This window comes from Phasianus colchicus, chromosome 11, assembly GCF_987193195.1.
Source record: "Phasianus colchicus chromosome 11, bPhaCol1.hap1.1, whole genome shotgun sequence".
Classification (NCBI taxonomy): domain Eukaryota; kingdom Metazoa; phylum Chordata; class Aves; order Galliformes; family Phasianidae; genus Phasianus; species Phasianus colchicus.
Window position 1 is genome coordinate 12,875,367 of NC_143446.1, and position 25,051 is coordinate 12,900,417.

The 25,051-nt window shown below is 39.5% G+C and overlaps 1 protein-coding gene across 13 annotated transcripts in view; it reads left to right on the top strand.

Annotated features, from left to right (window-relative positions):
* LOC116237322 (uncharacterized) overlaps positions 1–25,051 on the top strand; it is a 227,617-nt gene that overhangs the window by 17,254 nt on the left and 185,312 nt on the right. For 8 of the 13 annotated variants that reach the window (XM_090148343.1, XM_090148344.1, XM_090148345.1 and 5 more), the window contains 2 exons: positions 4,043–4,126; positions 5,076–5,162. In XM_090148343.1, coding sequence (XP_090004469.1) covers positions 5,119–5,162 — 44 coding nt within the window. In that variant the 5' untranslated portion in view covers positions 4,043–4,126; positions 5,076–5,118. Of the gene's footprint in view, positions 1–4,042; positions 4,127–4,148; positions 4,538–5,075; positions 5,163–9,466; positions 9,675–25,051 lie in introns of those variants that run through there. The other 5 variants (XM_090148353.1, XM_090148351.1, XM_090148350.1 and 2 more) reach the window with 3 other exon arrangements.

Sequence of the window (25,051 nt, forward strand, 5' to 3'; positions counted from 1 at the left end):
AAAGCTTGCTGATGAGAATGCACTGCAGAATGCTGATGGGAACTTCTCCAGTATGGACATGCTGCATGGGGAGAGAACATCTGGTAGGCAGAACAATTTTGAAACCTTCATTCTAATAGAAAACTTTATCTGGATGGAATAGACTTCCAAAATTGACATGGTTCTTCAAAACATGCTCAGGAAAAGTGAGCAGATATGCAGTTTAGACCTGCATATGGAAATGGCAGAAAAAAGGGCTGGTATGTGCCAAATGCTGGGCATCAATTCTTCATCAGTTGAGCACTGTGTTAACCAGATAGGTTAGACAAACTTAGGGCAGTTCAAAAGCAAATCCTGATATTCATAGTGTAGATAAATAGTGCCTAAGTGACACATCCTTGCTCTGACTAGTAGCTTAACCAAATGTTCCCAGAAGTGAGTCCAACACATTTCTGCTGGTGGTTGTGCTGTTGCTGAAACAAAACTGAAAGAGATGGGCCCAGCACTTCCCTATGCGTTGGCAACCTGTGATGAGTGCATTTTTTCCCTTGTGACGGTCAGCATTGTCATGTTTTGTCTTGGTCCATAAATCCCCTGGCGTCCCTCATAAAACAGTCACATATGGTGTTTGTTGGTATTCTCCTGTCATCCATCAGCTGCAGCTTTCCACCACTGACTCTTTGTGTGACATAATGGATTTGGTCTTCATGGTGAATCTTCCTGGAAGCCAACTTGTCCATGATTGAAACTGTGCGAGCCAGAACAATCTGACAAGCTCTCTATTTCTGTCTTAGCAGAAGCTGAATTGCTTCTACTAATGATAGACATTCATCCTGTTTTGGTACTCCCTACATAGAAAGTCAACAGTTTGTTTGCAATCCGTCATGTCATACATGGTCTGCCATCCCTTCTGTGGAGAGTTTCAGCAGCAGAGAGTAGCAGTCAGCTCATACACAGCTTTTCCTATTTGGCCTTTCCATTTTGTTCTTCCACATTATCCACTGCCTAGCTGCTCTGATACAACACATAGACTCTTTGTGGCATAGCTTTGAACAAACTATGTGGTTGGCCATTTACGAGTCAGAAATACATATTGATTCAAGACCTCTGATTATTAAATAATGTACATACCAGTGTTTCATAGATATGTGCAAGAGATCTTGATTTTAGTTCTTGGTGTTTTTTAATTTCATGCCTGACACAGACTGAAAAGCAAATTGTTTTGGCTGAGAATAACTTCTGTGTCTGCTTTCCAAGTGAGGCCAAAAAGTGTTGTTCCATGCAATGTGTGCATTTACATCAACCAGACAAAGAATATCAGAGTTGGGGATTATCTAGAGGGAGTGTTGGTTAACATTGGGTCACCTTGCTTCACAGTTCTAACAAAAAAATTATCCCTTCTGTTTGCTTCAGACATTTCTATCCTTGCATTAAACATTTTTGGTAACTGGAAAAGAAGATAGACTTGAAATTTAACATAACTGGAGAGAAATGCTACTTAGCATTGGAATATGTGTAAGAGAATTCTCAGTCAGCTGAGTTGCCTTCACTAGTGCTATGCTGAAGTCCATAGGTCTCTTCCCTGTTCCCTGTCTCCATTCTTTGCTCTGGGTGATTGTCTTTGGTGATTAGTGATGGTTGCATATTTCCAAGTAGCAGCAAACATTGGAGAAGAGTTAAGCATGGCAACATGGCTCATCTCTAAAATCTCGCTTTTGCTGTTATTAAAGGATAACGACAGTAACTTTTTGCTACAGTAATTTTGTTTGGGTAATAAAGACAATTTCTTGATATCTCATCCCTTACATTTTAGGGGTTATTTGCACAATGCATCATGGGACTGCTGAGTCACTCAGAAATCATTGAAAGGTCTTTCTACTTTTGCATCAGCAGCTGCCTTTCAGGCTGCACACATTCAAGCTTGTCACTCTAGCTAGTGCTATTACTGATTGCTCCCTGTAACATTTCTCCTTGTATTGTTTCTCCCTCTTTAGTTACAGAGGAGATTTTATTAAAGGGTTTTTTTTCTTGCCAAGTAGTTTTTATTAAAGGTTGTTTTTTCTTGCCCCATCTAAAAGAAAGTCTTTCCAAAGACAGAATTGTTTCCTTCCCAGTAACTGCGTTGACACATATGAATTGTCTGATGCTGAACTGATAGATGAGCTGTCATCAGGGTACAAACCTGTGACTGTTAGCACAAAGGTTGGCGAATTCAAATGGGAAATAAAGTGCAAATTTTTTAACAGCAAGGGAAATTAGTAATTGAAACAACTCACCTATGGATCCAGTGAAGAACAGCTGTCTTCCTAAAAGACATGCCCCAGTTCAACAAGAAGGTACTGAGCTTAGTGCAGGAATCAACTGGTGAAATTCTCTGGGCTATGTTTGGCAGAAGTCCAGAGCAGAGGATCCAATGGTAACTGCTGAATCACTAAACCAAAACCAAGCTGCCTCTGAAGGAGCAGCAAATAACCTTCCCTTGTGGATCAGACATCAAAGCAGGGAAATGTAGCATTTGACAAGTGTACTGTATATGGTAATCAAATTGCTTCTGTGCTCATTTACAAGTTTCTCTTTCCCCTCTCAGCTGCATTTTTCATCCTATATTTTTCAACTTGTTTTTTTTTAACCTTCTGCTTTTTTATCGTTTTCTACTCCAAAGCATTGAAATTGTAGCTGAACTTTTGAACCACATACGGAGTTTGTTTAATCACCAATATATACAATAGTTTTCAACTACATGCCAGTTTTACAGAGTAGGCACCCCCAAAATGCAATATGAGTAGGGAATGGATAAGTTTTAGGATTAAAAACTGTTTAGAAAATCTGAGAAAAAGAAATCATAGCAACAAATAATAGTGAGTTAACTCACTTATCAGTAGCAGCCAAGGGTGCATGCTGGTGATGGCAGCGTATACAACAAAAGAAGGTGGGCTGATTTTGAGCAGCTGGCAGCAGTGCAGCTGAGTTACAACATATAAGTGTGGTATTCTGCTTCAGTAGGGTATGGGAACTTGCAGCCTCTTCTGAAATCTAGGGCTTCTAACGGAGCAATGAGTGCAGACTTACACAGGTGCTCAATAACATTTTGCTGCATCTTTGTCCATATGCTTAAGCATTAGGACTAATTTAGTGAAAGTCATTGGTATGTGAGCAGAAGTGTATTGCTTACTTTAAATATTTCACCTCCTTTTACTACCACAATCTCGAATGCACTTTTTGGAAGTGCAATATTTATCTGACATTTTTGGGCGTATTGAAACACTTTCCTAGTGAGATCACAGGATCTGCTGCTTATGTGTACTACGAAAACCTAATGAATGTACAGTGAATGCATGTGATTTGCAAGCATTGCTGTCTTGCTACCTTGCTGCTAAATGCTGCTCGGTGCACATGTACTATAGACATATATGGAAATACTCAGCTGGAAGGATCGTAGCCCTCCTCCTAGACAAGGATGTGGATTCATTTTTATAGTGAAATTACCAAGAAGCCTGGGGATCTTGGCAGAGCATTCTGCTGTAAGCTCTACACATTTTCAGTGTGCTTTTTCCTGCTTATTTGCATCCATTCTTCTGTTGTCTCATATAATAAAGTAGGCTATGAGCTTTTCACAGTGGGTACTATCTTTCTGTTCTATCTCTCTACAGCATCTAATATCAGGAACACCTAATGTGTTATTGTGGCTTCTAAGTGTTATGATAATAATTTTAATAATATTTCAATTACTTTGACAATGATTAACTCTGCTCAGTTATTGGTGGTTGACACTAACTTAACCACAGTTGCATCCTGAGTCTTTCAAACAGCAAGTTGCAACATAATTACTTGAATTTTCCCCATCTGAAAATCGTTTCTCAGCATTTAATGTATTGTTTAATTAAATGTGAACAGCAAACTTCTTGTTTGGATTGCCATACCAGGAGAGAATCTGGTTAATTGTCTCTCACTGGAATCTTTTATGATACTGGGGCAACTCAGGAAGTTCCTTTTCAGCTATTATAAGACAAATAGAAGAGTTTCAGAGAAATTATTTCTTAACCTCATTTTTGCTTTCCTGTAGGCTCTTCTGGAGGACTTCTTAGCCTGTGAACTTTCAAAGAGTATGATTAGTGAGGGTTGCACAATTACCAAATATCCATACAAGGTGAAGTTCCTTTCACATTATATTTTTAACAGAGATTGTCAGCAACTTAATGGCTTCAGGATCACTTGAATGAAGCATCCAACACAGCTGTAGTGCATAGTGTGTTTGTTTTTTGTCTCTTGAGACCTTTACATTTGGATTACACATTAACTTGTAGTTAAAGTACAATATAATTAATTGTTTTTGTTTTTCCAAGCATAGCAAGAGGCTTATATGGCTATCACTCCATTCAGAGCAACAAAATAAAGAGGAACGGGTAAAGTAGTGGAGTACCGATTCCTGTCAGCTGTGGTAATGCTGCACACACAGTTACAACACAGAGCTAGTATTTTAGGACAAGTAAAGGATAAACAATCAAAGGGAAGTACGAAATGACAGTGAATCCTCATCACCTCTGCACGTGTATGGAGAGTAAGCAGGGCTTTTGGCCTTAACTAAGACAGAGAAATTATGTTGGTAGCATTTTGGGTTTTTTTTTGCCAGAAGGAATATTCAAAGGAAATTCAGCTTAACTGCTTTAATGAGAGAGTGGTAAGGTGCTGGAACAGGTTGCCCAGAGAGGTTGTGGATACCCTGTCCCTGGAGGTTTTCAAGGCCAGGTTGGATGGGGCCCTGGGTAATCTGATCTAGTACTTGATCTAGTGGCTGGCAACCCTGCTTGTGGGAGGGGGGTTGGAGCTTGATGATCCTTGAGATCCCTTCCAACCCAAACCATTCTATGATTCCATGATTCTATGAATTGAGAATGAATGACAGACTGCATTAATGCAGATGCACTACTTAGGAGAAAAGCTGGCCTGCATTAGCAATTCCTTTTGGTTCCTATGATGTAATCAAGTTAGGTAGGTGTTTGTATTACTGCAGGCATCCTTCATTTTTTTTCAGTCACTTGAGATTTTAGGTTGCCCTGTTATAAACTGCTCTGTTTTTCTGTTTTTTATCACCATAGATGTCATCTAGTTACAGAGCCCGTATTCTGAGGCAATACCAAAATGGCAGAGGAGGTCATGAGGAAGTCACACTACTACTTTAAAAGGTAAAATATCCTATCCCTGCACATCCTGGTTCTTCTATTCCTGAGTTTGTCAAACTCCATGTATTTTCCCAGATTGACACATCATCAAATACCCCCTAACCTTCCTAAGAGTGATTGTAGCATGCTTGTGTGGTGGCTGTGACCTTGAGGTATATACTTCTAGGATATTGTATTTCTGAAGGAGCAGAGACTGTGTCATGTATGTACCAGTGAGATATCACCTCCCCAAACACAAATCTGCCCGTGGTACCACTTACGTACTGCCAATGTTTGCCAGTTTGATTTTGCTTGATAACAATGGACACAAGTTACTGTCGACCAGCTGAGAAACAATTTTCCTTTTCTCCTGTTGTACTGTCACTGTTCTCCTACTTTGTTACTTTTACCTGCATAATTCCATCCATTCTAATCTTCAGTGAAAAACTAGACCAGATTGTAATATAACTGTGAGGAATAGTTAAGTTTAATGAAAGCAGTTTCATAGGATGAACCTTTTGTGAATTAAGTTTGTTGGTAGAGCTTTAATTCTTCTAGGATTTACTTGTCATCAGCTGGTCCATTATGAATGCAATTTTGCCTGCCTACATTAAATTCTAAGTTATATTAAATATTATTTGTTGAGACTAAGTACTTTTTTCATGAAAGAAAACTTGATACTTGAGAGTACCTGTTAATACAGGGAACCTTTCCCTGTCCCCTAATGCTCTGAGAGCATCGTCTCTATTGCAGGTATGCTAACAATAAGCCCAATTGAAATGTCAGCACTTAGCAGCAGCTCATGAAGAGCTCTTGCAGAATTGTTCCTGGTCCTGATTCAGCAGTCATGTAGGTACCTAGTTCTGACACAAGAACTGTTATAGTCAGTAGGTTGGAGATACAGCTCAATGCATGCTTTCTAAAGGAACTGTTTTTCATGTGAAAGTACAAAATTCCTGTAATTTGGCCAATGGTCAAATGGCCCAGTGATCTGGGAGCCAGAAGTGTTTGCCTCCAATGTCTGTTCCCAGTATGGCTCAGTGGCTCTGGTATTATCACACCTTCACGTTCTCAAGTAAAATGATGTATAGAATAATTGAATTATATATTAATACTGCTGAGAGAGTAACTTTCTAACCTTCTTCTACTCCAGTGAGCTTAGCTGTGAAAAATTGGGTAAGAAGCAGGGCCTTGCTGAATACAAGATACTACATCTGAAGAGTGCACTCTTGGATAAACAGAAATTACAGAGTAAATAACAAAATGTGAAGAAATAAAATCCAAATTGAAGTGTGGAAATTGTGGACTGTAGAAGTGATTACTTTTATAAATAGTTTTAAATGTGTATTTGCTCTCTCAGTTTCACTATAAATTGTAATGAAGTACCTCTAAGTTCAAGTGTGAATAGGGCCAAATCTTGGAGCTGTTGTTTAGGTGAACAAAAAACCCTGAAAAAATCAATCTTCCAACTGAAAATACTTGTGTTTTGACTCTCTAAAGATAGCAGGGCTGAGCCTGATTATCATATTATTCTGCTGTCTATTTATTGTGCTAAACATTTGCTATAACCTTTTTGCACCTTCCTTGTCATTCACGCTTGATATAAACTAAAACTGCACAAAAAATGGTGGATTTTAAAAATCTCATACATTCTGTCTGTAATTATTCTGGTGGCATGGTGTGACCTGCTGATTCAGTTCTTATTGAGATGAATATGAGCTACTAGTAGACCAAGGTTCAGTGAATACATTAAATCTTGAAGCCCCAATCAATCACCCATTTCCTCATGGCAGTGTCTAGGATGGCTGGAAAATAAGAAGTATCAGAGGTGATTAGAAGAGACCTCTTTGGATGCAAAAAGTTTCAGAAAAGTTGTATATCAATTTTGGATTCACTTTTTTCTGATGACTTTTTGGGTTTTTTTTTTTTTTGGCCATTACAGGGACTTAGGAGAAAGTGAGTGTTTCACTCTCTCCACTTCACTCTCTGCTTTGATACAGCCTACCTGGCTGCTCTACAGGGTCTAATACATAGCAGCCTTGTCCAAATAGGAACTGAACACCTTTATTTCCTGCCTGAATCCACTTTGCAACTGGGGCTCAGCATGGGGAATCTGTCATTCTCTCTGCGAGCAACTTTAGAAGAGAAAGTCAAAAAAGGAAGAGCAGTCACTTTGGACTAAATTTTAAAGGCAGTGGTTTAACCATTCCTAGGGAATTGGTCAAGTGGCTCTTAATGCTATTTTCTCTCTCAGGTGTTTGACCCAATGGTAGAAAGGGTTTTCTTAATATCTAAAGTTATTGTTCCAATGTGTACACTCCAGTGACCATCATGATTGATGCTATTAGGGAGTAGAGGAGCAGGGGAGCACACAGGAACATATGAATGACTGTGCACTCCTTGTCTTCTTTCAAGCATTTCATTCTTTTTTTTTCCACATAATCTTTTTTTCTTCAGGTTTACTGTGTATGTATAGTATGTGCAGTCTTTCTCACACTCATACCAGTTTTCCTTTTGCCATAGTGGGAGATGTTTCACTAATGATAGAATCAGGGAATATTGTAGAGACAAAGGATGCAATTTGCCCTATCTACTGAGCCTGTTAAACTTTAAATGCCCCATTTTCATCAAATCTGTATGGCTGCACAGGAAGAGCAAAGGGTTATTTCTGTTCTCAGTTACCTGTTCACCTCAGTAAGAACTACAGTAGGTTTATCTTGGGATGTTTCTGTTACTAGTGGGAATGTCAGCCTACAGAGGCACACAGGGGATGGATACTTCTGGAGTGAGAGTTGTACTTTAATTTTTTTTGACCAGAGTAGGTAATTAAATGTAATTATGTGGGCAATTTTGCATTTTTAATACTAAACACTAGGTTTCTTTTATTTTGTGATCTCACTTAACTTATGTTTGTAGATTTTAAAGGAACAGAAGTCTGTGGCAATATTGTGAGGACTATAACATTTTAACAGTGCAGCTGTCTTGACTGGCATCACTACTCTGATACACAATGCTTTCATTAGAAATATTTACATTTTGAAAGTGATTGCTTGCACAGTTTTCTGAGTATAATCTACAAAGGTGCAACTAAACCGCCTTTCTTCTGGAAAACATTTCATCAGTCTATCCTATGCTAATATGATCACTCATATGTCGTACATCTTCTCCATCTCTTCCTACCTATAAATTATTCAGAACTTTTATAGCTAAAATTGTGAAGCAGTGATTTTATTTCTGTCTTCTGAAGTGCTACAAAGGGATTTGGCTTGGGATGAAGGGTATGACATCCTTGTGAAATTGGGAAATCAGGAATCAATTGTGACTGCCAGGCTCTCTTGTAGAAACATAAGAAAGATGGGTAAAAATATATGTTTTAGTTAAAAATATTAGAAGACTCAATATAAAATATTTCAGCTGGCACAGCTTAGTCACTAGAACGTACCATCAAATATAAAGTAAGCATGTCAAAGTTTATAGAGCTCTTTTCTAGATAACTTTATATCAACTCCCTCCCTTGAGCTGACTCAAAACTGGTTAATTCCACTTTGTACGATAAATGCAACCCCTTGCAGCAACCCAAAGATTTAATTATTTTCACCTGAAAATGCTTAATTTAATCATCTATAACACAAGCCATCAAGTATCTAATGACTTATCTTGCACAAAAATTACAATTTTTTTTGCTATCAGATTCTGTAATTCCCTCTGATCGACGGGCTTTTCCACTTAACTACCTCCAAGGACACTTCTCAGGAGTGTGTGGGCTTAAGATCAGAGGTTGAACTTCATTTATCAACTTGGAGAGAAAAACGGGGTATATGTCAGAAAGTGAAGTTTGAAGCTGTTGTTGCACTGTATTGTGCAAATTTTGGCCTTGATTCTGGAGCAGTGTAAGGTTAAGGTAGGACTACCTTTTTTGCATTTTCTCCCTAATAGCTTACATCAAGCTATGTTATCTTTCACACAGCAGAGTAACCTTTCTTTTCTACACAAGTTGATGTGTGCACTTTGTAACCCATGTGCAAAGTAGAGTCTGTGCTCTGGAGTTCTTGACCCACCTGAAGAGTACAGCTTTGCAGAGGCACAGGCCATTTTGTCTTGATCAAACTGCATAGTCTGGACTACAAAACATACTTATTTTATTTATCCCAAAGAAGTGTAATTATTGCAGAACACTTGTGTGATTCTTGTTTTGTTCCTGATATGTGAGCTTCTTCCTCTGTGGGAGTTATGTGCTGTTTGTGTAATCAGTGGTGATATGACCCCTGGTGTTATGGCCAATTCTTACTCTAAATACCATATTCCTACTTACTAGACGTGTGGTAACTGCTAGATCATGACCTGAACCAGTGATTGAGCACCTGGTGAGGCGGTGTAGCCAGCCCTGGGAGCACAGGTGGAAGCAATTTTCATGTGTGTGACCTTGGGTTCACCCCTCCCTAATCTCATTTAAGGGCTGGAAGGTGCAAGGGGAGTATGTCCACTTAGAGATTGTCTCCTTTGGATTGTTCTGTGAGCCCTGATCCTCGGGAAGATGTAAGTGATTCCTTCTTTATTGCTGGATTGTGACTGCTGCCTTTCTTGGTTTCAAAGCAACTCTATCTGCTGCCACCTATCCTTACACTGGATAAACTCCTGAAGTCTGGGAAAATCCAGCTCTTAGTGCTAGCAATTCTGCAAAGCACAGAGTGCCATGTAAACATGATACACTAAGAATGTGATATTTAAATGATTGTTTGAACTTCCATTATTAGAAAAATGAAAAGTGTATTGATGCATTTGTGGGATTTTTTTAATGTGATCCTATTAACTGTTATTACTGCTTTGCTATGTGCTTTTGCTTTAGTTGATTCTTCTTTAGATCTGTGGCTAGTTCTGTACTCCACTCTTTCCCTGAAGCATGGAAAAATTTCTCTGCTTGCAACTAGGATTAATTTCAGCAAGCTGGTGAGGTTGAGTGGCTGACAAGCTTAGAAAATATTGTATGTAACAATATGGTGTTACATTGAGTGTTAACCTAAGTGCCTATGTACTGGGCTAGAGTCTTGCTATAATAGGAATTGAAATGCAAAGGAAATATTGTGGAAGGTAGTGGGAATGCAAGTGGGAGGCAACAGCTGTGTTAAGGCTGATGGGAGCACCTGAGATTAATGTTCTCGTTAGTGGGATAGGCAGCTGCCTGTGCTGCTTGTTGTTGAATGCTTTGTATGCATTTCAGCAAAGGGAATGTGAGCTCATCTTTAGGGGTTTCTGAGCTGCATGGTACTGTAAAGAAGGAAACAAAAATACGTATTCTGAGGTGATAGAAAGTAGTGTTGGCTGGGCAGGTATTGGAAGTGTTATTGGAGGAGCCATGGGAGTCCAATGGGAGAGACAAGCTTTTGCAGCTGAGATAATGCAGATTACAGGAGATGATAGGGATGTTGTTCAGCAGTGCTGATTTGAATGACTGAGTTGACATTTGTCAAGCAAGAAAAGAGCAGCCTATGAACTTTAGGAAGGGTATTCAATAAAATGTAATAGGTCAAGCCAATGGTCTGTGGTACTGCAAGATGACTATCTTACCTAGTGATGATACTAGTCATTAGATTTGTGTCTGGATTCAGTGCACCCTGAACTTCAGAGATGCTTCATTTTCATATGAGAGTCCATATCTTTGTGACAATACAGAACGCTAGCACAATCATGTGTAAGCATAAATACTAACTTCTTTTATTTATTCCCTTTAAAATCTGGATGTGTTTGTATCTGAATCTCCTAGTCATTCCCCCTTTTCCCATATCTGTATGATCTTATTCTGAACCAGAGCACTGAACTGTAAACAGAAGTGCTTTTCCTAGCAAAAAATCATAAGTTCTTTACAAAGTTTTATCCACAAGAAGTTTCTTCCTGTTCTCTTTGTTTAGTGCAAAGAAAAAAATTAATCCTATGGTGACATATAATTTGTCCTCATTATGAGGAAACAGAACTTATGCTCAAAAGCCATTTTGTTAGTCTAATACACCAGGCTAAAATCTTAGCTGCTACTGATTGTGCATTGTTGACTTGACAGCAGAAGTAACTGTAACTTAGACTTAATGAATGCTTTCATGCAGTATGCACAGTCCTCCAAGAGTCCTTATTTCATACTATTTAATGCTGTGCTGAACAGTTGAGTTTGATAAAAGCTGAAGCAGTCAGAATTATGCTTTCATTTAGATTTTAATTTTTAAAGGGGGAAGGCAGATGGTATTGTTTTACAGAGAGAATAGCCCAGCATGTCCTGCAGTAATAAAAGTCTCTTTGAGCCCATCTGATACTGGTCTCTGAGTTGTCTCTGCTGGCATCCTTTGCCTACGTACTGCCTTGAAATTGCATATATTAGTTCCCTATCAGAGTAACTTGCAGGCATGGAAATCAGCCACGTCCTGTGAAGGTCACTGGGATCCTGGGGGTGGACAGTTCATTCCCAAATTGGCAGCTTTTGTGTAATATTGTGAGTTTTAGTGGCAAAGGCTTCACTTGCTCAAAAGCCATGTGCTAACTCACAGCAATAGGCAGATCTTTAGAAGTACAGTTTCTCTGCCTGGTGTCCTGGAACAAACTAAATCTAAATTGTTCTCACTATAGGTTGAGAATCGGTCTCTGGAACTCATATACAGATGCCTGAGCTCTTTTTGGTTCCATTTCTTCTTGAATTAATAATTAATAAGAATCTCCAAATAAAATGGATCTGAGTCCTTTATTTTCCCAAATTCTTCCCCCATGCTACCTGCATGGAAGTCCCTTACTTCATTACTTGCAACAGTTAGGAGTCTGCCTTCTGTACCTTCTGATTTTTCTTAGCCTTCATCGAAGGATGTCATATGAGTCTTTTCATCTGTGGATTTCTGGTTCAAACATCTGTTTTAAAAGCTATTTTAATCTCAGTATAGGTTTGTCTCAACATAGACCAACTGTTTTCTCTCATAAATCTTTCCTGATGCTTCCATGTCCTTGCATTTACTGCTCAAAAACTTGGGCAGTAACACCTGTTGTTATTTGCTCAGCTCAAATTCCTGGATAGCTGTTTGAAGCTTGTGATGCTGGAATTAATTCAATTTGAACACCTACTGGGGTGGAGTTAGGGAAGGAAAGCTAGTTTGTTTTACGCTTGGTGAATTCTGTACAAGTAGGTTAAGAAAAGAATCCTGGGTCTGACTCAAAAGCATTGGCTGCCATCATTTGTTGTGCGTGAATTCATGATCATCTTCCTGGCAGTGTGTTAAAGTGGTAAGGAATTGGTTCTTTAAAACTGAGATGATGATTTAAAAATGTTTGGGAAGATGTGATGAGCAGTCAATAGTGGGTTCAGATATGCTGGGAACAGAGCATAAGTGGAGGGTGAAGCAGTCAAGTAACTAACTCTGTCATGACTGATAGCGGAAGAAGGTAAGTGAGAAGAATCTAGAGAAAACAAGGCTGGAACCAGCTTTCCACCTTTGAGACTGTTTCATGTGCTGCTTGCTGAGAGGTGCTTGGAGATACTAAAGACTAGACTACAGAGTGATGGATATGCCTAAACAGCAGATGCTTAATTTTTATTGTGGTTAGAAGGCTCTTGCTTGTGCCAGATTCCTCAGTGATGAGGAACTGCTGATCAGTGTTTCTTCTGGGAAGTGGTGGTAATAGAGGGCACCAAGCAGCATCAATACTGAAAAGAAACCCTTTCTCACACTGATTGGAAATGATCTGCAGCTGATTTAGGAAAAAAAAAGTTAGGAGAAAAGGGTAGAATTCAAGTAGTAGCCCCACATTTCTTGCATTGTTAATCCCAATGGACCTGCTAGTGCTTGCATAGAGAAGCTTGCTAATTTAAGTACAATAACATCAGCATAAGAAACAGGATTAGGTCCTCAGCACTGTATTTTATTAACTGCTACTGAATATTGTGAGCATTGTTCATGGAAAGGCTTTGCCTCTCTGGATATTTTGTGAGTTGACTCTCTGCTGGAAGCTGAGCTGGGTAATACAGGTACTGGCTGTATTAGAAGTGGTGTGAGACTTGTTTAAGTATATACCTCGCTCCTGAAGCAGAAATGATCTTAAAGTTAGATATCTCACATCTCACAGTGTTTCCAGTGTAAACGTCTGCCTTTGCTTTACCTGCTGGCTCTTGTAAAAGAGAGATCAAAGCAGAGAGAGAGAACCTTCTGCGGTTTGGAAGAGCTGTTCTCCCTATTCTATCCTCCAGAAGGAGACTTCACTGGAAAAACTGACAAATGTATAACCTATATCCAAATCGAAAAGCACACCTATCCTATAAAAAATTGTTAAGTTATGTGTAACAGTGCCACCTGCTGAATCCCATCCAACACCTTTCTTCATCTTAATGAAACAGTTGATCTTCATTAAGGTGCAAAGAGATGCCCTGGCTATTCCTTATGTAAAATATAGGCTACAACATAGTTTAAAATGCTAAGCTAACCACTCCTCTTCAGTGCATAAGATTGATTTGATTAAGTTTATCATTGCTCATATGCAAAATACCACCCTTAGAAATCAGACCGAAAGTGATTTTTGTCTACTCTTAAATAAGCTTGATGCATTTTTCTACTATTCTTAGCACTGAGATGTACAAATAAACTGGAACTGTGCTTGTAGTAGTAAGTAACTTGTCTAGATGTGGTGATATTCTAAAGTTGCAAACAAAGTGAGGTTCCTGACTGAATTTCTGAATTAAGGAAAATTGATAAGATCAGAAACACTGTCAAGTAGGTCTAAAGTGAGTAAGATGGGCTGTCATGAGGCAGGCACTGTGTAGAAGTGAATGAATGCCTTTGCTGCATTCAGCAGTTTAATATAGCAGCCCACATGCTGCCTAAAAATATTTTTTTCTTTTTTAAACTATTATGAGCTGAATTCTGCCATTCTTATTTGTATTTATTTCTAGCTTTAAATGGTCCTGTTCATTTCAATGGGATACTGCTGCAGGATAGTGCTATGGAATGTAGCTCCAAAGGACCCTCCTATGTAAAGGCGGATACTGGGGAGCCAGCAGCTGTAGTTTGAGTAACCTCAGTAATGCCACATCCATAAAGCTGGTTTATGGCAGTCCTGCATTGCTTGCATGTTAGAAAAGTTTTTTTGCATTACATCATGTGCAAAAAGACTGTTTAAACCATACACGTAGAATCATAGAATGGTGTAAGTTGGAGGGAACCTTAAAGACTACCCAGTTTTAATCCTGTGACGTGGGCTGACTGCCCTCACCAGCGCCCAAGGCTTCATCCAACCTGGCCTCGAGCACCTCCAATGATGGGGCACCCACAGCTCTCTGAACAGCCTGTTCCAACGTGTGCTTGCCCAACACGTTTTCCACCTGTTGCAGTGTTTGCCCAAGGGCTGGTTTCTGCCTCTGGTTTTTATGGAACAGATGACCACTGTCTTGTACTGATGGCTTTTCGCAAATGCTCACAGTCCAGAACAGTTGTGCTCTGGTCACAAGTACTTCGACTTCGGGGAATAAATCTGAACTGTAACATATTTGGCCATTCTGGAATGAGTTGGCAAGAAACTTTACATGGAAGAAGGCTTGCTGTGAAGCTGCCTTTATTAGAGAAATAGAAGAGAACAGAATGAAGTGGGTAGGACTCATGTAAAAGATGAGCAGTAAAATGCAGGATTCATGCTTCTTTTCCTCTTGTTATCCTTTTAAACAACAAAAAGAAGCTCTCAGTGTGTGGTGAAGGCTGCTTGGGTTATTTAGTAACCTAAATCTGCATATTCTGGCACCATATTCAGAAAAGCTGGTCTTAAGTGTCTATCATAGCTGAAGCTTGTGTATATTTTTCTTCTGACTGCCCCCGGCACTGACATTAGGGCTATGAGCGTGTAAGTATACAGAGATGCATTCTTGTTCCCATTCCAATGCAAGCTCTGTGATATTGGCCTCAGTGTTTCTAAGCAAGGGAAAAGGGATGTTGACAGGCATGTAAATGAAGCTGGACACATGCTTAACAAAAAGCGACAGCAAAGTAAAACCAGTGACTTTGTTCCATCAAAAGATACAAATTTCCCATCCTCCAGCATAACATTCAAAGTGCAGGCGTTCTCTGAGCTGTTTTCACAGAGGATGTTCTCTAATGGTCAATTTGTTTGAAGGGAAAAAGGATGGCATTGCAAATGCAGCAAATAAAATCTAGCAGTGTTGCAGCATGAAATTGTAGCAGATATCCTAAACAACAGCCATTCGTGTACTGGCTCTGGATGGCAGCAGTGGCACAGAACTGGAAACCTGTTTTCTTCCATCAAGGAGTGCAGAAGGGGATGGAAGTACTCTTGTATTTTGGCACCTGCACTCAATAAGTGTGTGCTGAAATATCTGATAAAAGCTTCAGAGGCATCTTAAGAACTCTGTACCATGAAAAAGATACTGTTGGCTTCAGCTTGGACTCAGCTGAAAATCCGAGATGAACACAAAGGATTTTCTATCCTTATTATAAAAAAGATGGTTTGTAGCAGTTGTGAATCCAGAGATGCTATGAAGCCATAAGCTTCTGTACATTTACCAGTCACGTTAGCATGCCAAAATGATTTTTCTATTCAGACTGATTTCAGTGGGTTTTCAGGCAAACCTTTCACCTATGCATTTCTCAAAAAGAGCTCTGGAGTCCATACCGAACTGTAACCATGTTAATCAAACAGCTGACAGCAATACAGGGATCACTGCTTAGCTAAAGAATGGGTCAATGCAGCTTTTATATCATTCAGGTTGGATATTAGGAAAAATCCTTCTCAGAAAGAGTGGTGAGGCACTGGCATAGGCTGTCCTGGGAGGTGGTGGAGTCACTGTTCACAGAGGTGTTCAAGGAAAGGGGGGGACATGACACTGACGGGCATTGTGGGGAGGAGATGATAATCAGTCTGGATGATTGTAATGGTCTTTCCAACCTAAATGAGTCCATATTTTTTTTAAAATTACAAAATAACCCGAGTGGGAATTGGAGAACAGGCTTGTACAATAAATCGGCATGAGATGCTTTAGATATAATTGTAAGGAGACAAATTATTGAAGGATGTGCTGATGTGTTTGTGTAGGGCATTGTGTTGCTGTGTGACACCTGTTTGGTTTCTTGCTTGGCTGTGTCCTTGGCAGCAGTATAGGCCAGGGTGTTTTGTGAGAAGAGAAGGAAGGGCTCTGATTCTGTTTGGAATGCGGTGAGAAAGCAGAAGGGGAAATCAACTTTGTCTAAGTCTTGCTATTAAGGAGATTCCTAGAACCTGCCACTTGAACAGGAGAGAACCGGCAGCCTGCTGTTAACTCTTGGCAGCTTCTGTTGTGAGGATTACGAAGGGAACGGGTGGTTTGCTTGGCAGGAGAAATGAATGCTGAGAAGATTTGGAGTATATTGTGGGGAACAACGAACAGAAACTTGATATCCAGGTGCTCTTATTTCTGAGAAACGAATAAAACCACACTGTGAGGAAGGGTGGGCGCTTCCGTGTATTGAGAGGTCAGGAGGGTTAAAGAAACTGCTTACAGTGATGAATTCTGGCCTCATTTGATAAGGAAGAACACAGGCATTGCTGTTGCTTGGTAATCTCCATCAGAAGCCAGAAGAACAAAGCACTCCTGTCTGATGGATTTGAAATGTATGTAGCAAAGAATGAACAAGTGGGATCCAGTGCAGTTCCTCAGTTGGGCTGGTGGGAGTCCAAGGGGCTTGGTGGGAGTGTGAAGCCCTGTAAAAAATGACTTTGAAATCTTTATTTCTAGGAGCACTTTTCTTGGGAACGTTTGTGGAAAAGGAAATGCTGTGTTTCTCAGAATTAAAAGTTGAAATTCTTCCATTTCTCATAGCAAGCAGCTCCTATTTCTGTTTCCACTAAATCATTAGGTGTTGGGTTTTAAATCTCCTTGGCTTCCTGAGGGGAAAAGTTCCATGTTCTGCAGAGAGAGGGACTTTTTATTAGTTTTTTGATAGATTCACTTTAGAAAGGAGGGAGAGACTTGCAGAAGATTTGAAGTGTTAAAAATAGCAATGAACAGGATGTAGGCAATGCCAGTTATGTGCCTTCTTTTAATGTGGGTACTGAGCAGAATGGGGTGATGTGCTGAAGAAGCAAGATGCTGTGGTGCAATTGTGAGGCCTGGAGTGTTCTTCAGCCCTCACCATATGCTGAGCTATTTGGCTCTGACTTGACCTTCCTTGCTTTATGGTGAAGCTGGTATCATGTTTGGAATTGGCAAAAAACTTTAAGCTCTTGTTAGATATCCTTGGTGAAAATGAAATTTATAATGACAAAGACTGATGGCAAATACATCAGTTTTCTTTGAGATGATTTCTTGGAAGGAAAGATGAACTTTTTGATGTTTGATACTTTTCGTACAATTAGCATAATATAAGGAATAGCCAAGAAAATGAATGGGAAATGACCATCACTGCAATATAGAGAAAATTCCAAAATTCTGTTAGAAATAGTCATTGTTCTTCTTCATTTTGTTTTGACTCATTGCATGCAAGTAGGGAACAGAGACCTCAGCTTAGCTTGTGATCCCTTAGCATGGAGCATTGGGAAAGTAAGTATTGGAAGAGTGTTCCTTCCTAGGGGCATTCCTTATAAAGGCAGCTGTTAGGTATAAGCAGAGAGCATGGATGTGGTGTGCAGGGCTTTGCTTTTCCTGTTTAGCTCAGGAACTTGCAGCCAAACATTGGACAGGCCTTTGTGTTGCTCATTAGTAACAGTAGAAGAATAAATTCTGCCTTCTGCTCTGTCAGCTATGAACTGTTGTGGTGCAGGGACTTTTTCTTTATGCCTCTGCAAAGTGAGGGGTGCAGAGCTACTGACCGGGTTAGGCAAACACTTCTTAGTAATGTGAAGCCTGTTGTTGCTGCTGCCTTGGGGTAGGGAATGAGCTTGATGACCCTAGAGCCTTTTCCTGCCCTTTCTTCTGTGATTTCTTTTTCCTTTTTAAGGTTGAGGTTTCCAGGGCTATTGATAATGCAGACTCAGATAACAGTCACTGTGGCTTGCGACTGAGATTTACAGTTGGTTTGTTGTTCTCTTACATTGTCTAGGATTTCCACTGTTGTGTGAAAAGCTTTCTAAAGGCACCAGCAGTGCTGCCTGGGAATTATTCTTGGCTTTTGCTCCCACATCGTGATTTGTATTTGTTCTCTTTAGCAGCAATAAGAGCAACCCACAGCAGCCGTGAGGATGCGCTGGTTGTTCACCTTTCTGATCTTTTGTCAAAATATATTTAGTGAGAACAGTGGGGTGGGAGGAGGGCATTAGGAATCTTCCAGCAGGTTGGTGTCAAAGGGGAAAAAGACCATTGCTAAAGTCCTCTGTCATAGTCAGCGTAGAAGGGAGGAAACATTGCCTACCAAGAAACTGTCATCTTAGTCCTCGGAAGGCTGTGCGCTCAGGCTGCAAAATTCTCATACTGAATTGATTAAATAGTAAGTGAAAAGGGAAGCGAAATTTTATTGAAATTAACATAAAGTCCCTTTAATCATCAAGCTTAATCCTCAGTAGAAAAAGACTCCAAAATTGATTTAAAATCTCTGTACAACCATCTCCTCTAATGTGAAGCAAGGATCCAAGTAAATGAGTGATTTACTTGAAAAATTCTGACTAATCTTGAGAACATTAAAATTAATATAAATGTGTGATCTCAAGTTCTGTCCATTTTTGGATCCTGTTTCAGTGAGTACATATAATTTAGAATAGGACATAAGCCATCTTGTGAGTGTCTGTACACTGGAATGGAATGCATTTCAGTATCTTTAATCAAAATGTAAAAAGTAGATGAGCTTTACTGTTTACCTAGAGCATAGAATATCATCCTGGAAAAAGCAGAATAGATAAAACATGCGAAACGAAAAATGCAGCAACTTTCTTTGAGGGTATGGTCATTTCTCCAGCAATTTTCATGGGGAGAAATGCTGATGTTCTGATCACGTGTGCTAGTGTTGTAATTAGAAATTTCCATGTCTGAACTTCATAGCACACTTCCTTGCTGAAGTTTAGGATCTGTTGGAATGAGAAAGGTCACCTGCTTGTACTCTTGGCTTTGTGAAGAAAACAAGCTTCCCTGTAACAGAACATATCCTACAAATCTCAGCTGATCTTTGATGCTTTAGGGCTGGAGGTAGGGGGAACTTGAAACTCAATTGCACCTGTTTAGTTGGGAGGAAAGTGAAGGCCACATTGACTCTGGTGTATGACCAGAGAAGCCTCTGAAATGTAAAAGCTGATGAAAATCATGTATAGAATGTTGAATACTGGTTGTACCATGGCTTCTCTCCTTTTCATGTGGTTTTCTGGCCTTCACAGCAGCCACAGAGCTGCTGTGTTATCTAAGAGCTAATGTTATGCTCTACCATTTTTCTGTAACTGAGATTTTTTTTTGTAGTGTTTTACTCTGATCTTGAGAAGCATGGGAAGTAAAGTGGCAAATTCTTTCTACAAGATAAACTATTGCTTTGTGTCTGTACTTCTTAAAACATGCATGTATATATACTGGTATCACTTAAAGTAAGATAACTTACTGAAGTTGTAGGGGATTTTGCATATTCCTGTGATAGCCCTGGTATTAGATGCTTGTCAGAATGAGGGTTAGAGAAACAACAGTACTAAATACTGATCACTGTTGCCACATTCTGGTTAAGTCTTTGGGAGTCCTGAGATTGTTCAGAATTGGTGGACCAGTGTAGGTATTTAAAACCACTGCTGCTCAAGTTGCAAGTAGTGGGCAGCCTCTATTGTAGAGCACAAGTGACTGTGTTTGCAGGCAGTTAATCACATGGCCAGTGAATATGCCATACCTGGAAAAGATGGGGGAATAGAATGTCCTTTATTTGCAGCACAGGCACAACAGTGCTGTTGCAGTGCCAGCTTCCCCTTATACCCATTATAATACTGCTGCTAAACTAAGCTACAGTAAAAATCGGTGTCATGCTTAATTTGCTGTAACAAAAATGTGTGATCAGCTGCATCAGAAGCCTTTGGTAGATCAATAAATAAGACTCCATAAACATGGATGATATCCAGAGAAATTGTAGGATCATTCCTAATGCATAGAGATTCATTGCAGTTAGTCTGAGTGTGGTACTGCATCTGGGATGAACAGTAGTTGCTAAACTGGTATATAATTCTGCAGTGTGCATGTGGTTTTGTGGATGATGCTCAGCTGAAGAGTAGCCAGGGTATACTTGAGATTTTGTGCGGTTCTGTGAGCCTGATGGATAAATGTTACTTTCTGCCCCATAAATTACTTGCGCTAATACTTGGGATTATTTTCTGTGACTAGAATGTAGAGATTGAAGTTAAATAATGTGTTAAAAACTTATAATCACTGGCAGCCAGGCTGAATTGTTTATCAGACGCACTTGTAATCCTGTTCTCATGATGTTTTTTCGTTACTGGGTAACTTTTGAGGGAGATTAAGCTTAGTGATTAATTATTATTGTGGAGAAATTACAATAATGTGTACTAGTTGTGGAAATGACTCTGTAAAATTAGTTGAGTTATGGACTAAGATGGAGACCTGCTGACCTTCCACTGACTTTGTGAAGAGTAGGCTCTGCTGAAGAGATGCCACCTAACATGATCTTTAAGGTCCTTCCAACCCAAGCCACTCTGTGATTCAATTGCAAGTTCTTTGCTATTACTTGCATAGTGTAAGGTGCAGTTCTTGAATATTACCTACGTCCTTTGTTGATTCCTGAGTTCTACAAAACACAAACTCAACATAATATAACAACATCTTGCTTCTTAATGCTGATGCTACTTAATGAAATGTAACTGGATCAGAGCTTACATTTGAATTTAAGCTGAACGGTATCTCACCTAGCATATTCTGGCCTCAGGATGTTGGGTAAAGGGTAGGCAGTGTCTCAGAGATCAGCAGCTGGAGACAAACTTGTACATGGGACACTTAACCTTCAAATGAGTGGCAAGAACTGGTGTATGTGGTGACAGAAAATGTGTGAGTGGTAAATCCAGTAAATGGTTTTGGTATGTATGTGAAAAATGTTTGCATGGGTCATTTAACACCACAGTTACCCAAGTCTCTCCTGGCCAGGGGCTTGCCACTGAAGCAATTAATTGAATGAGATCGGCAAGGATCCATGTTACCATGCCTTTCTTATCTAAGGCTGTGTATGTACAAGCGACAAATAAATTGCTGCTGACTGGCAGGGACTGTAGTAAAAGGTGACATGCCCCCTTGCCAGAGGCATGCTGTGGAGGCAATTAATCAAATGAGTGGGGCAAAGACATGACGACACCTGTCTCAGATAGCACTGCAAATATACATCCAATTAATGATCTTGATGAAAGGAAGAAGAGAGAATTTAAAGTGAGGTCTTCTCTAAAGAGCCAGTAGCTGTGAACAGAAAATATATGCCTTAAGCTATAAGAGCTTTGAAAACACTGGGACACTATGGTGTCTGTGTGTATCTAGATAGTTTCTTCTTTACTTTTTTTCATATGCATACACTGCACTTCCAATGTCTTAAAATTCCTTCATCTCAAAGTCCTTTGCACATACAGTATGTGTGCACGTGCTCAAGTATTGTTGCTCATACACCAGGTTTAATATAAAGACAGCAGAGGTTCCCAAATGCCAGAGTGTACTTCAAACATATTTGCTATCAGGTAACATAATCTCTAAGACTCTGCAAGTGAACATTCCCTCATTGGCAGCAGTCATAATTTTAGAGCCTTCTATGCTATGATAACTCTTTACAATCTAAGTGAATATTGATCTGTGCATAGCCTTCACCAAATAAATGTTGGATTGCACATTTGCATGGGAAGAGTATGCCTTTCTAATGGGGATCTTGAGATGAAAAAACCCTCACAATTGTAGCAATCTCCTTTCTGCAGAAATGCAGAAAGGCTCCTTTGCTGTTTTTCCTTGTTTGTCCCTAACCACCTACTTCTTCCTGTTAAAAATCACATTTCTTTTCAGCTCTGGAACTTCTTTTCTATCACTATAATTTCCATGAGTTACTATTGACTGAACCAAGACTTTTAATGCCAACATCAAACTATTATGTGTGGTGATGTGAGTCCTGCCTGCATGTCCTCATGCAGGAGCAAGGTTCCATTATTTTAGGAGTTCCACCTATGATGGCAGCCCCCACAAAGAACATTGATCTTGATTTGTGGTGTTTGTTCTCTTCTTGTACCACAGAACTAGTACATACATCTCTTTTTTTACAACTTTTCTCTAATGGGTGCGTTGTAGGGTTTTTTCTCCCTTTCCTGTCCATCCAAATGCATTTTTTAGGGATGATGATGTTTGATTTGTCTTCTGCTGCAGTAGCAGTGAGTATTGCTTGCTGATCACAGTATCCTTGATACGTACTTCTAAAGACTTCCTTAGCTGTTCTTTTGCAGCCAGATTTTGTTTGAAATCTGCAGAGCTATTTTTCCCCAAGCATCTATACCTTGCTGACTTGAGATGGACAGGGATTGGTACTTAGCCTTTATAGACACAAGTTTAATGTATCACCAATTATTTTATTCCAGACGAAGAACTGTTGAAGACTTTTTTGGGGGGTTTTGTCGTGGCAACTCTCAGACTTAAGATAAAGCAAAAAGATAATGTTAACTTAAACGATTGGCAAACAGGTTGACAAGCACAATGGGAGATGATCTTTAGTATGTACATTAACAGCTTGCCGTTTCAGAGAACTCCTTTTAGTTGAATTGAGTGGCACTTTTGTTCTCTTTGCAGAGTTTCATTCCCACAGCAGGGAGAATACAAGAAAAGGAAGAGCAGGACCCTACAGATGACAGAGTCTGATCAGTTAATTTCAACAGCAGCTTAAAAGGAATCTTTTCATCTCCTCATAATCTTCTGTCCATCAGTTGCAGGGTCTCAAAGAAAGGGAGAGAGCACAAGAGCATGGTGCCCTCAGGTTCCCACCACTCCCCAAGGTCAAACACATTATCAGTTCTAGTGCCACTTCCGAACTGTCGGTATAGAGGGAGAGATGAACAGGTATCTGTTAATTTTTTTCTCCCCCCATACCCTTACTGAAACATAAGAGCAGCAGCAAATAAGACTTAAGGAGAAACAGAATTATTGTACAGAGATTCTTTTAGCAGAACAGATACGTCCTGTATTTAGCATGTTCACTGGCATGAAAATGATTTCAGAGTTGGTTATCAGTCCTGCCATGTAGACTGCTGGAACCTGGAGATATGAGGTAACTGCTTGAGCTGTGTCGATGTTTTGAGTTTAAAAAGAATGAATGTGTTGCTGTCTAATGAATCTTCTTTTTAACCTTTCTTTATTATTAATGCTCAGTCAAAGAAAGACGGTGACTGAATGTGAATGAAAAAATTAACTACGAAATAGAATTGTCTGTTTATAATGCAGAGAACACAACTAGGAAAATATGAAGAAAGATGGGGAAATCACACCTTAAGTATATAGAATAAAGACCAGTGTCAGTCAAGCGGTTATCTGGGTTCAGTGGCTTGAGATCTTTTATTCATTTCTGTTGGAGAGGGGGAAGAAAAAAACCCTTGGCTTCTCTTAAGACTTGCAGGTCTTAAGAGTTCAGGTTGCTACAGTGTCAGATGCAAAATAGAACTACAACTGAACTTAATGATGATCTTCTTTTGTTTTTCTTCTGTTTGTAAAAGAGCTGATTGGAAAGGATTAAAAAAAACAAGTTATTTCTAGCATTGGCACAGGCCACAAAGTCTGTAGAGGAGTCAGTAGACCAAACTGAAGCAATGGCACGTGCTGTCAGGTGAGACTGAACTGACTCTGATTGTTTCTGTATCACTTCAGCTGTTTCCTTTAACTGTTTTCTTGGAAGTGATGGGACACTGCAGAGGGGACTTTGTGGTAATGCCCTGATACATGGGGAGCTGAGAGGCAAAAGAGTGGGATAGAGACTGGAGTTAGAAGAGACTGGATTTATTTTTTTATACTTTTTTCCAAAGAACAGATTAAAGAGAAGATTCAAATTGGGATCACGTTGTAGATCTCTGGACTGGCCTGTTCTGTATGTCTTTCTATATTTAGGTGTTAATTAAAGCAGTTTAATTCCATTCCTAATACATCTCTATTAGAACTGGTCCAATATGCTCTAATAATACTCAAGCCACTACTAATTGTTTTCCATTGAGAATGAAGATGGCCAGTCTGGACCTATAGGACTTGATTATTGATTACCTGGAAGCTAGATTGATAGTCCCTGCTTAGTTCTTAATGAATTAATCTGCATTGTTGATGAGGAAAAGTAGAAATAGTTTTGATTTTAGTCATGAGAAATTTGGGCATATGCTTAAATTTTGCAAATCAGCAACAGATAAATGAGAAGGCCTCAGCTCAAGAGAGTTCAACATGTGGTTCAGAATACTAATTCTGTTGTTCTCAGTTCTAAGCAAGAAAAAACTAAGCAAGCATCTACAAGCATATTGTTTTCTTTCATCTCTAACATGAGAAGGACTTATTTCCAGTTTTGCAGTAAAAAATAAAGCTTAAATTTGAACTTCTCACTTGTAAACTGTATTTGAATTTGTTGTGAATCAGTGTGGCTACTGGGTGATAATAACATAGGCTTTAGTATCCACTTAAAATGTGCCCTGTTGGAAACTGACGTGTTTCCACAGGGTGCCCAGAGAAGTACCTTTAGTTACAAATAATCTCTCTAAACTTTGGAAAACACCTCATTCTATGATGCTCTTATTTCTATTAGAAAGTGACAATTCTTCTCAGTTTGTGCAACTCTGTACCAGTAATTACAAGCAGTCTTCTTAGAGGACTTTACATGGAGAGAGTGTAAATGTGTGCATGTGCACATAGAGATGTGTATCTGTGCATACAAACAGCTAGATTTTGAGCTTAGGTTTTAGAGGCTTATTGAAGTGATGTGTTCTTGTCTACTGCCTTATAGAAGCCCTTGATTGAAAAGATG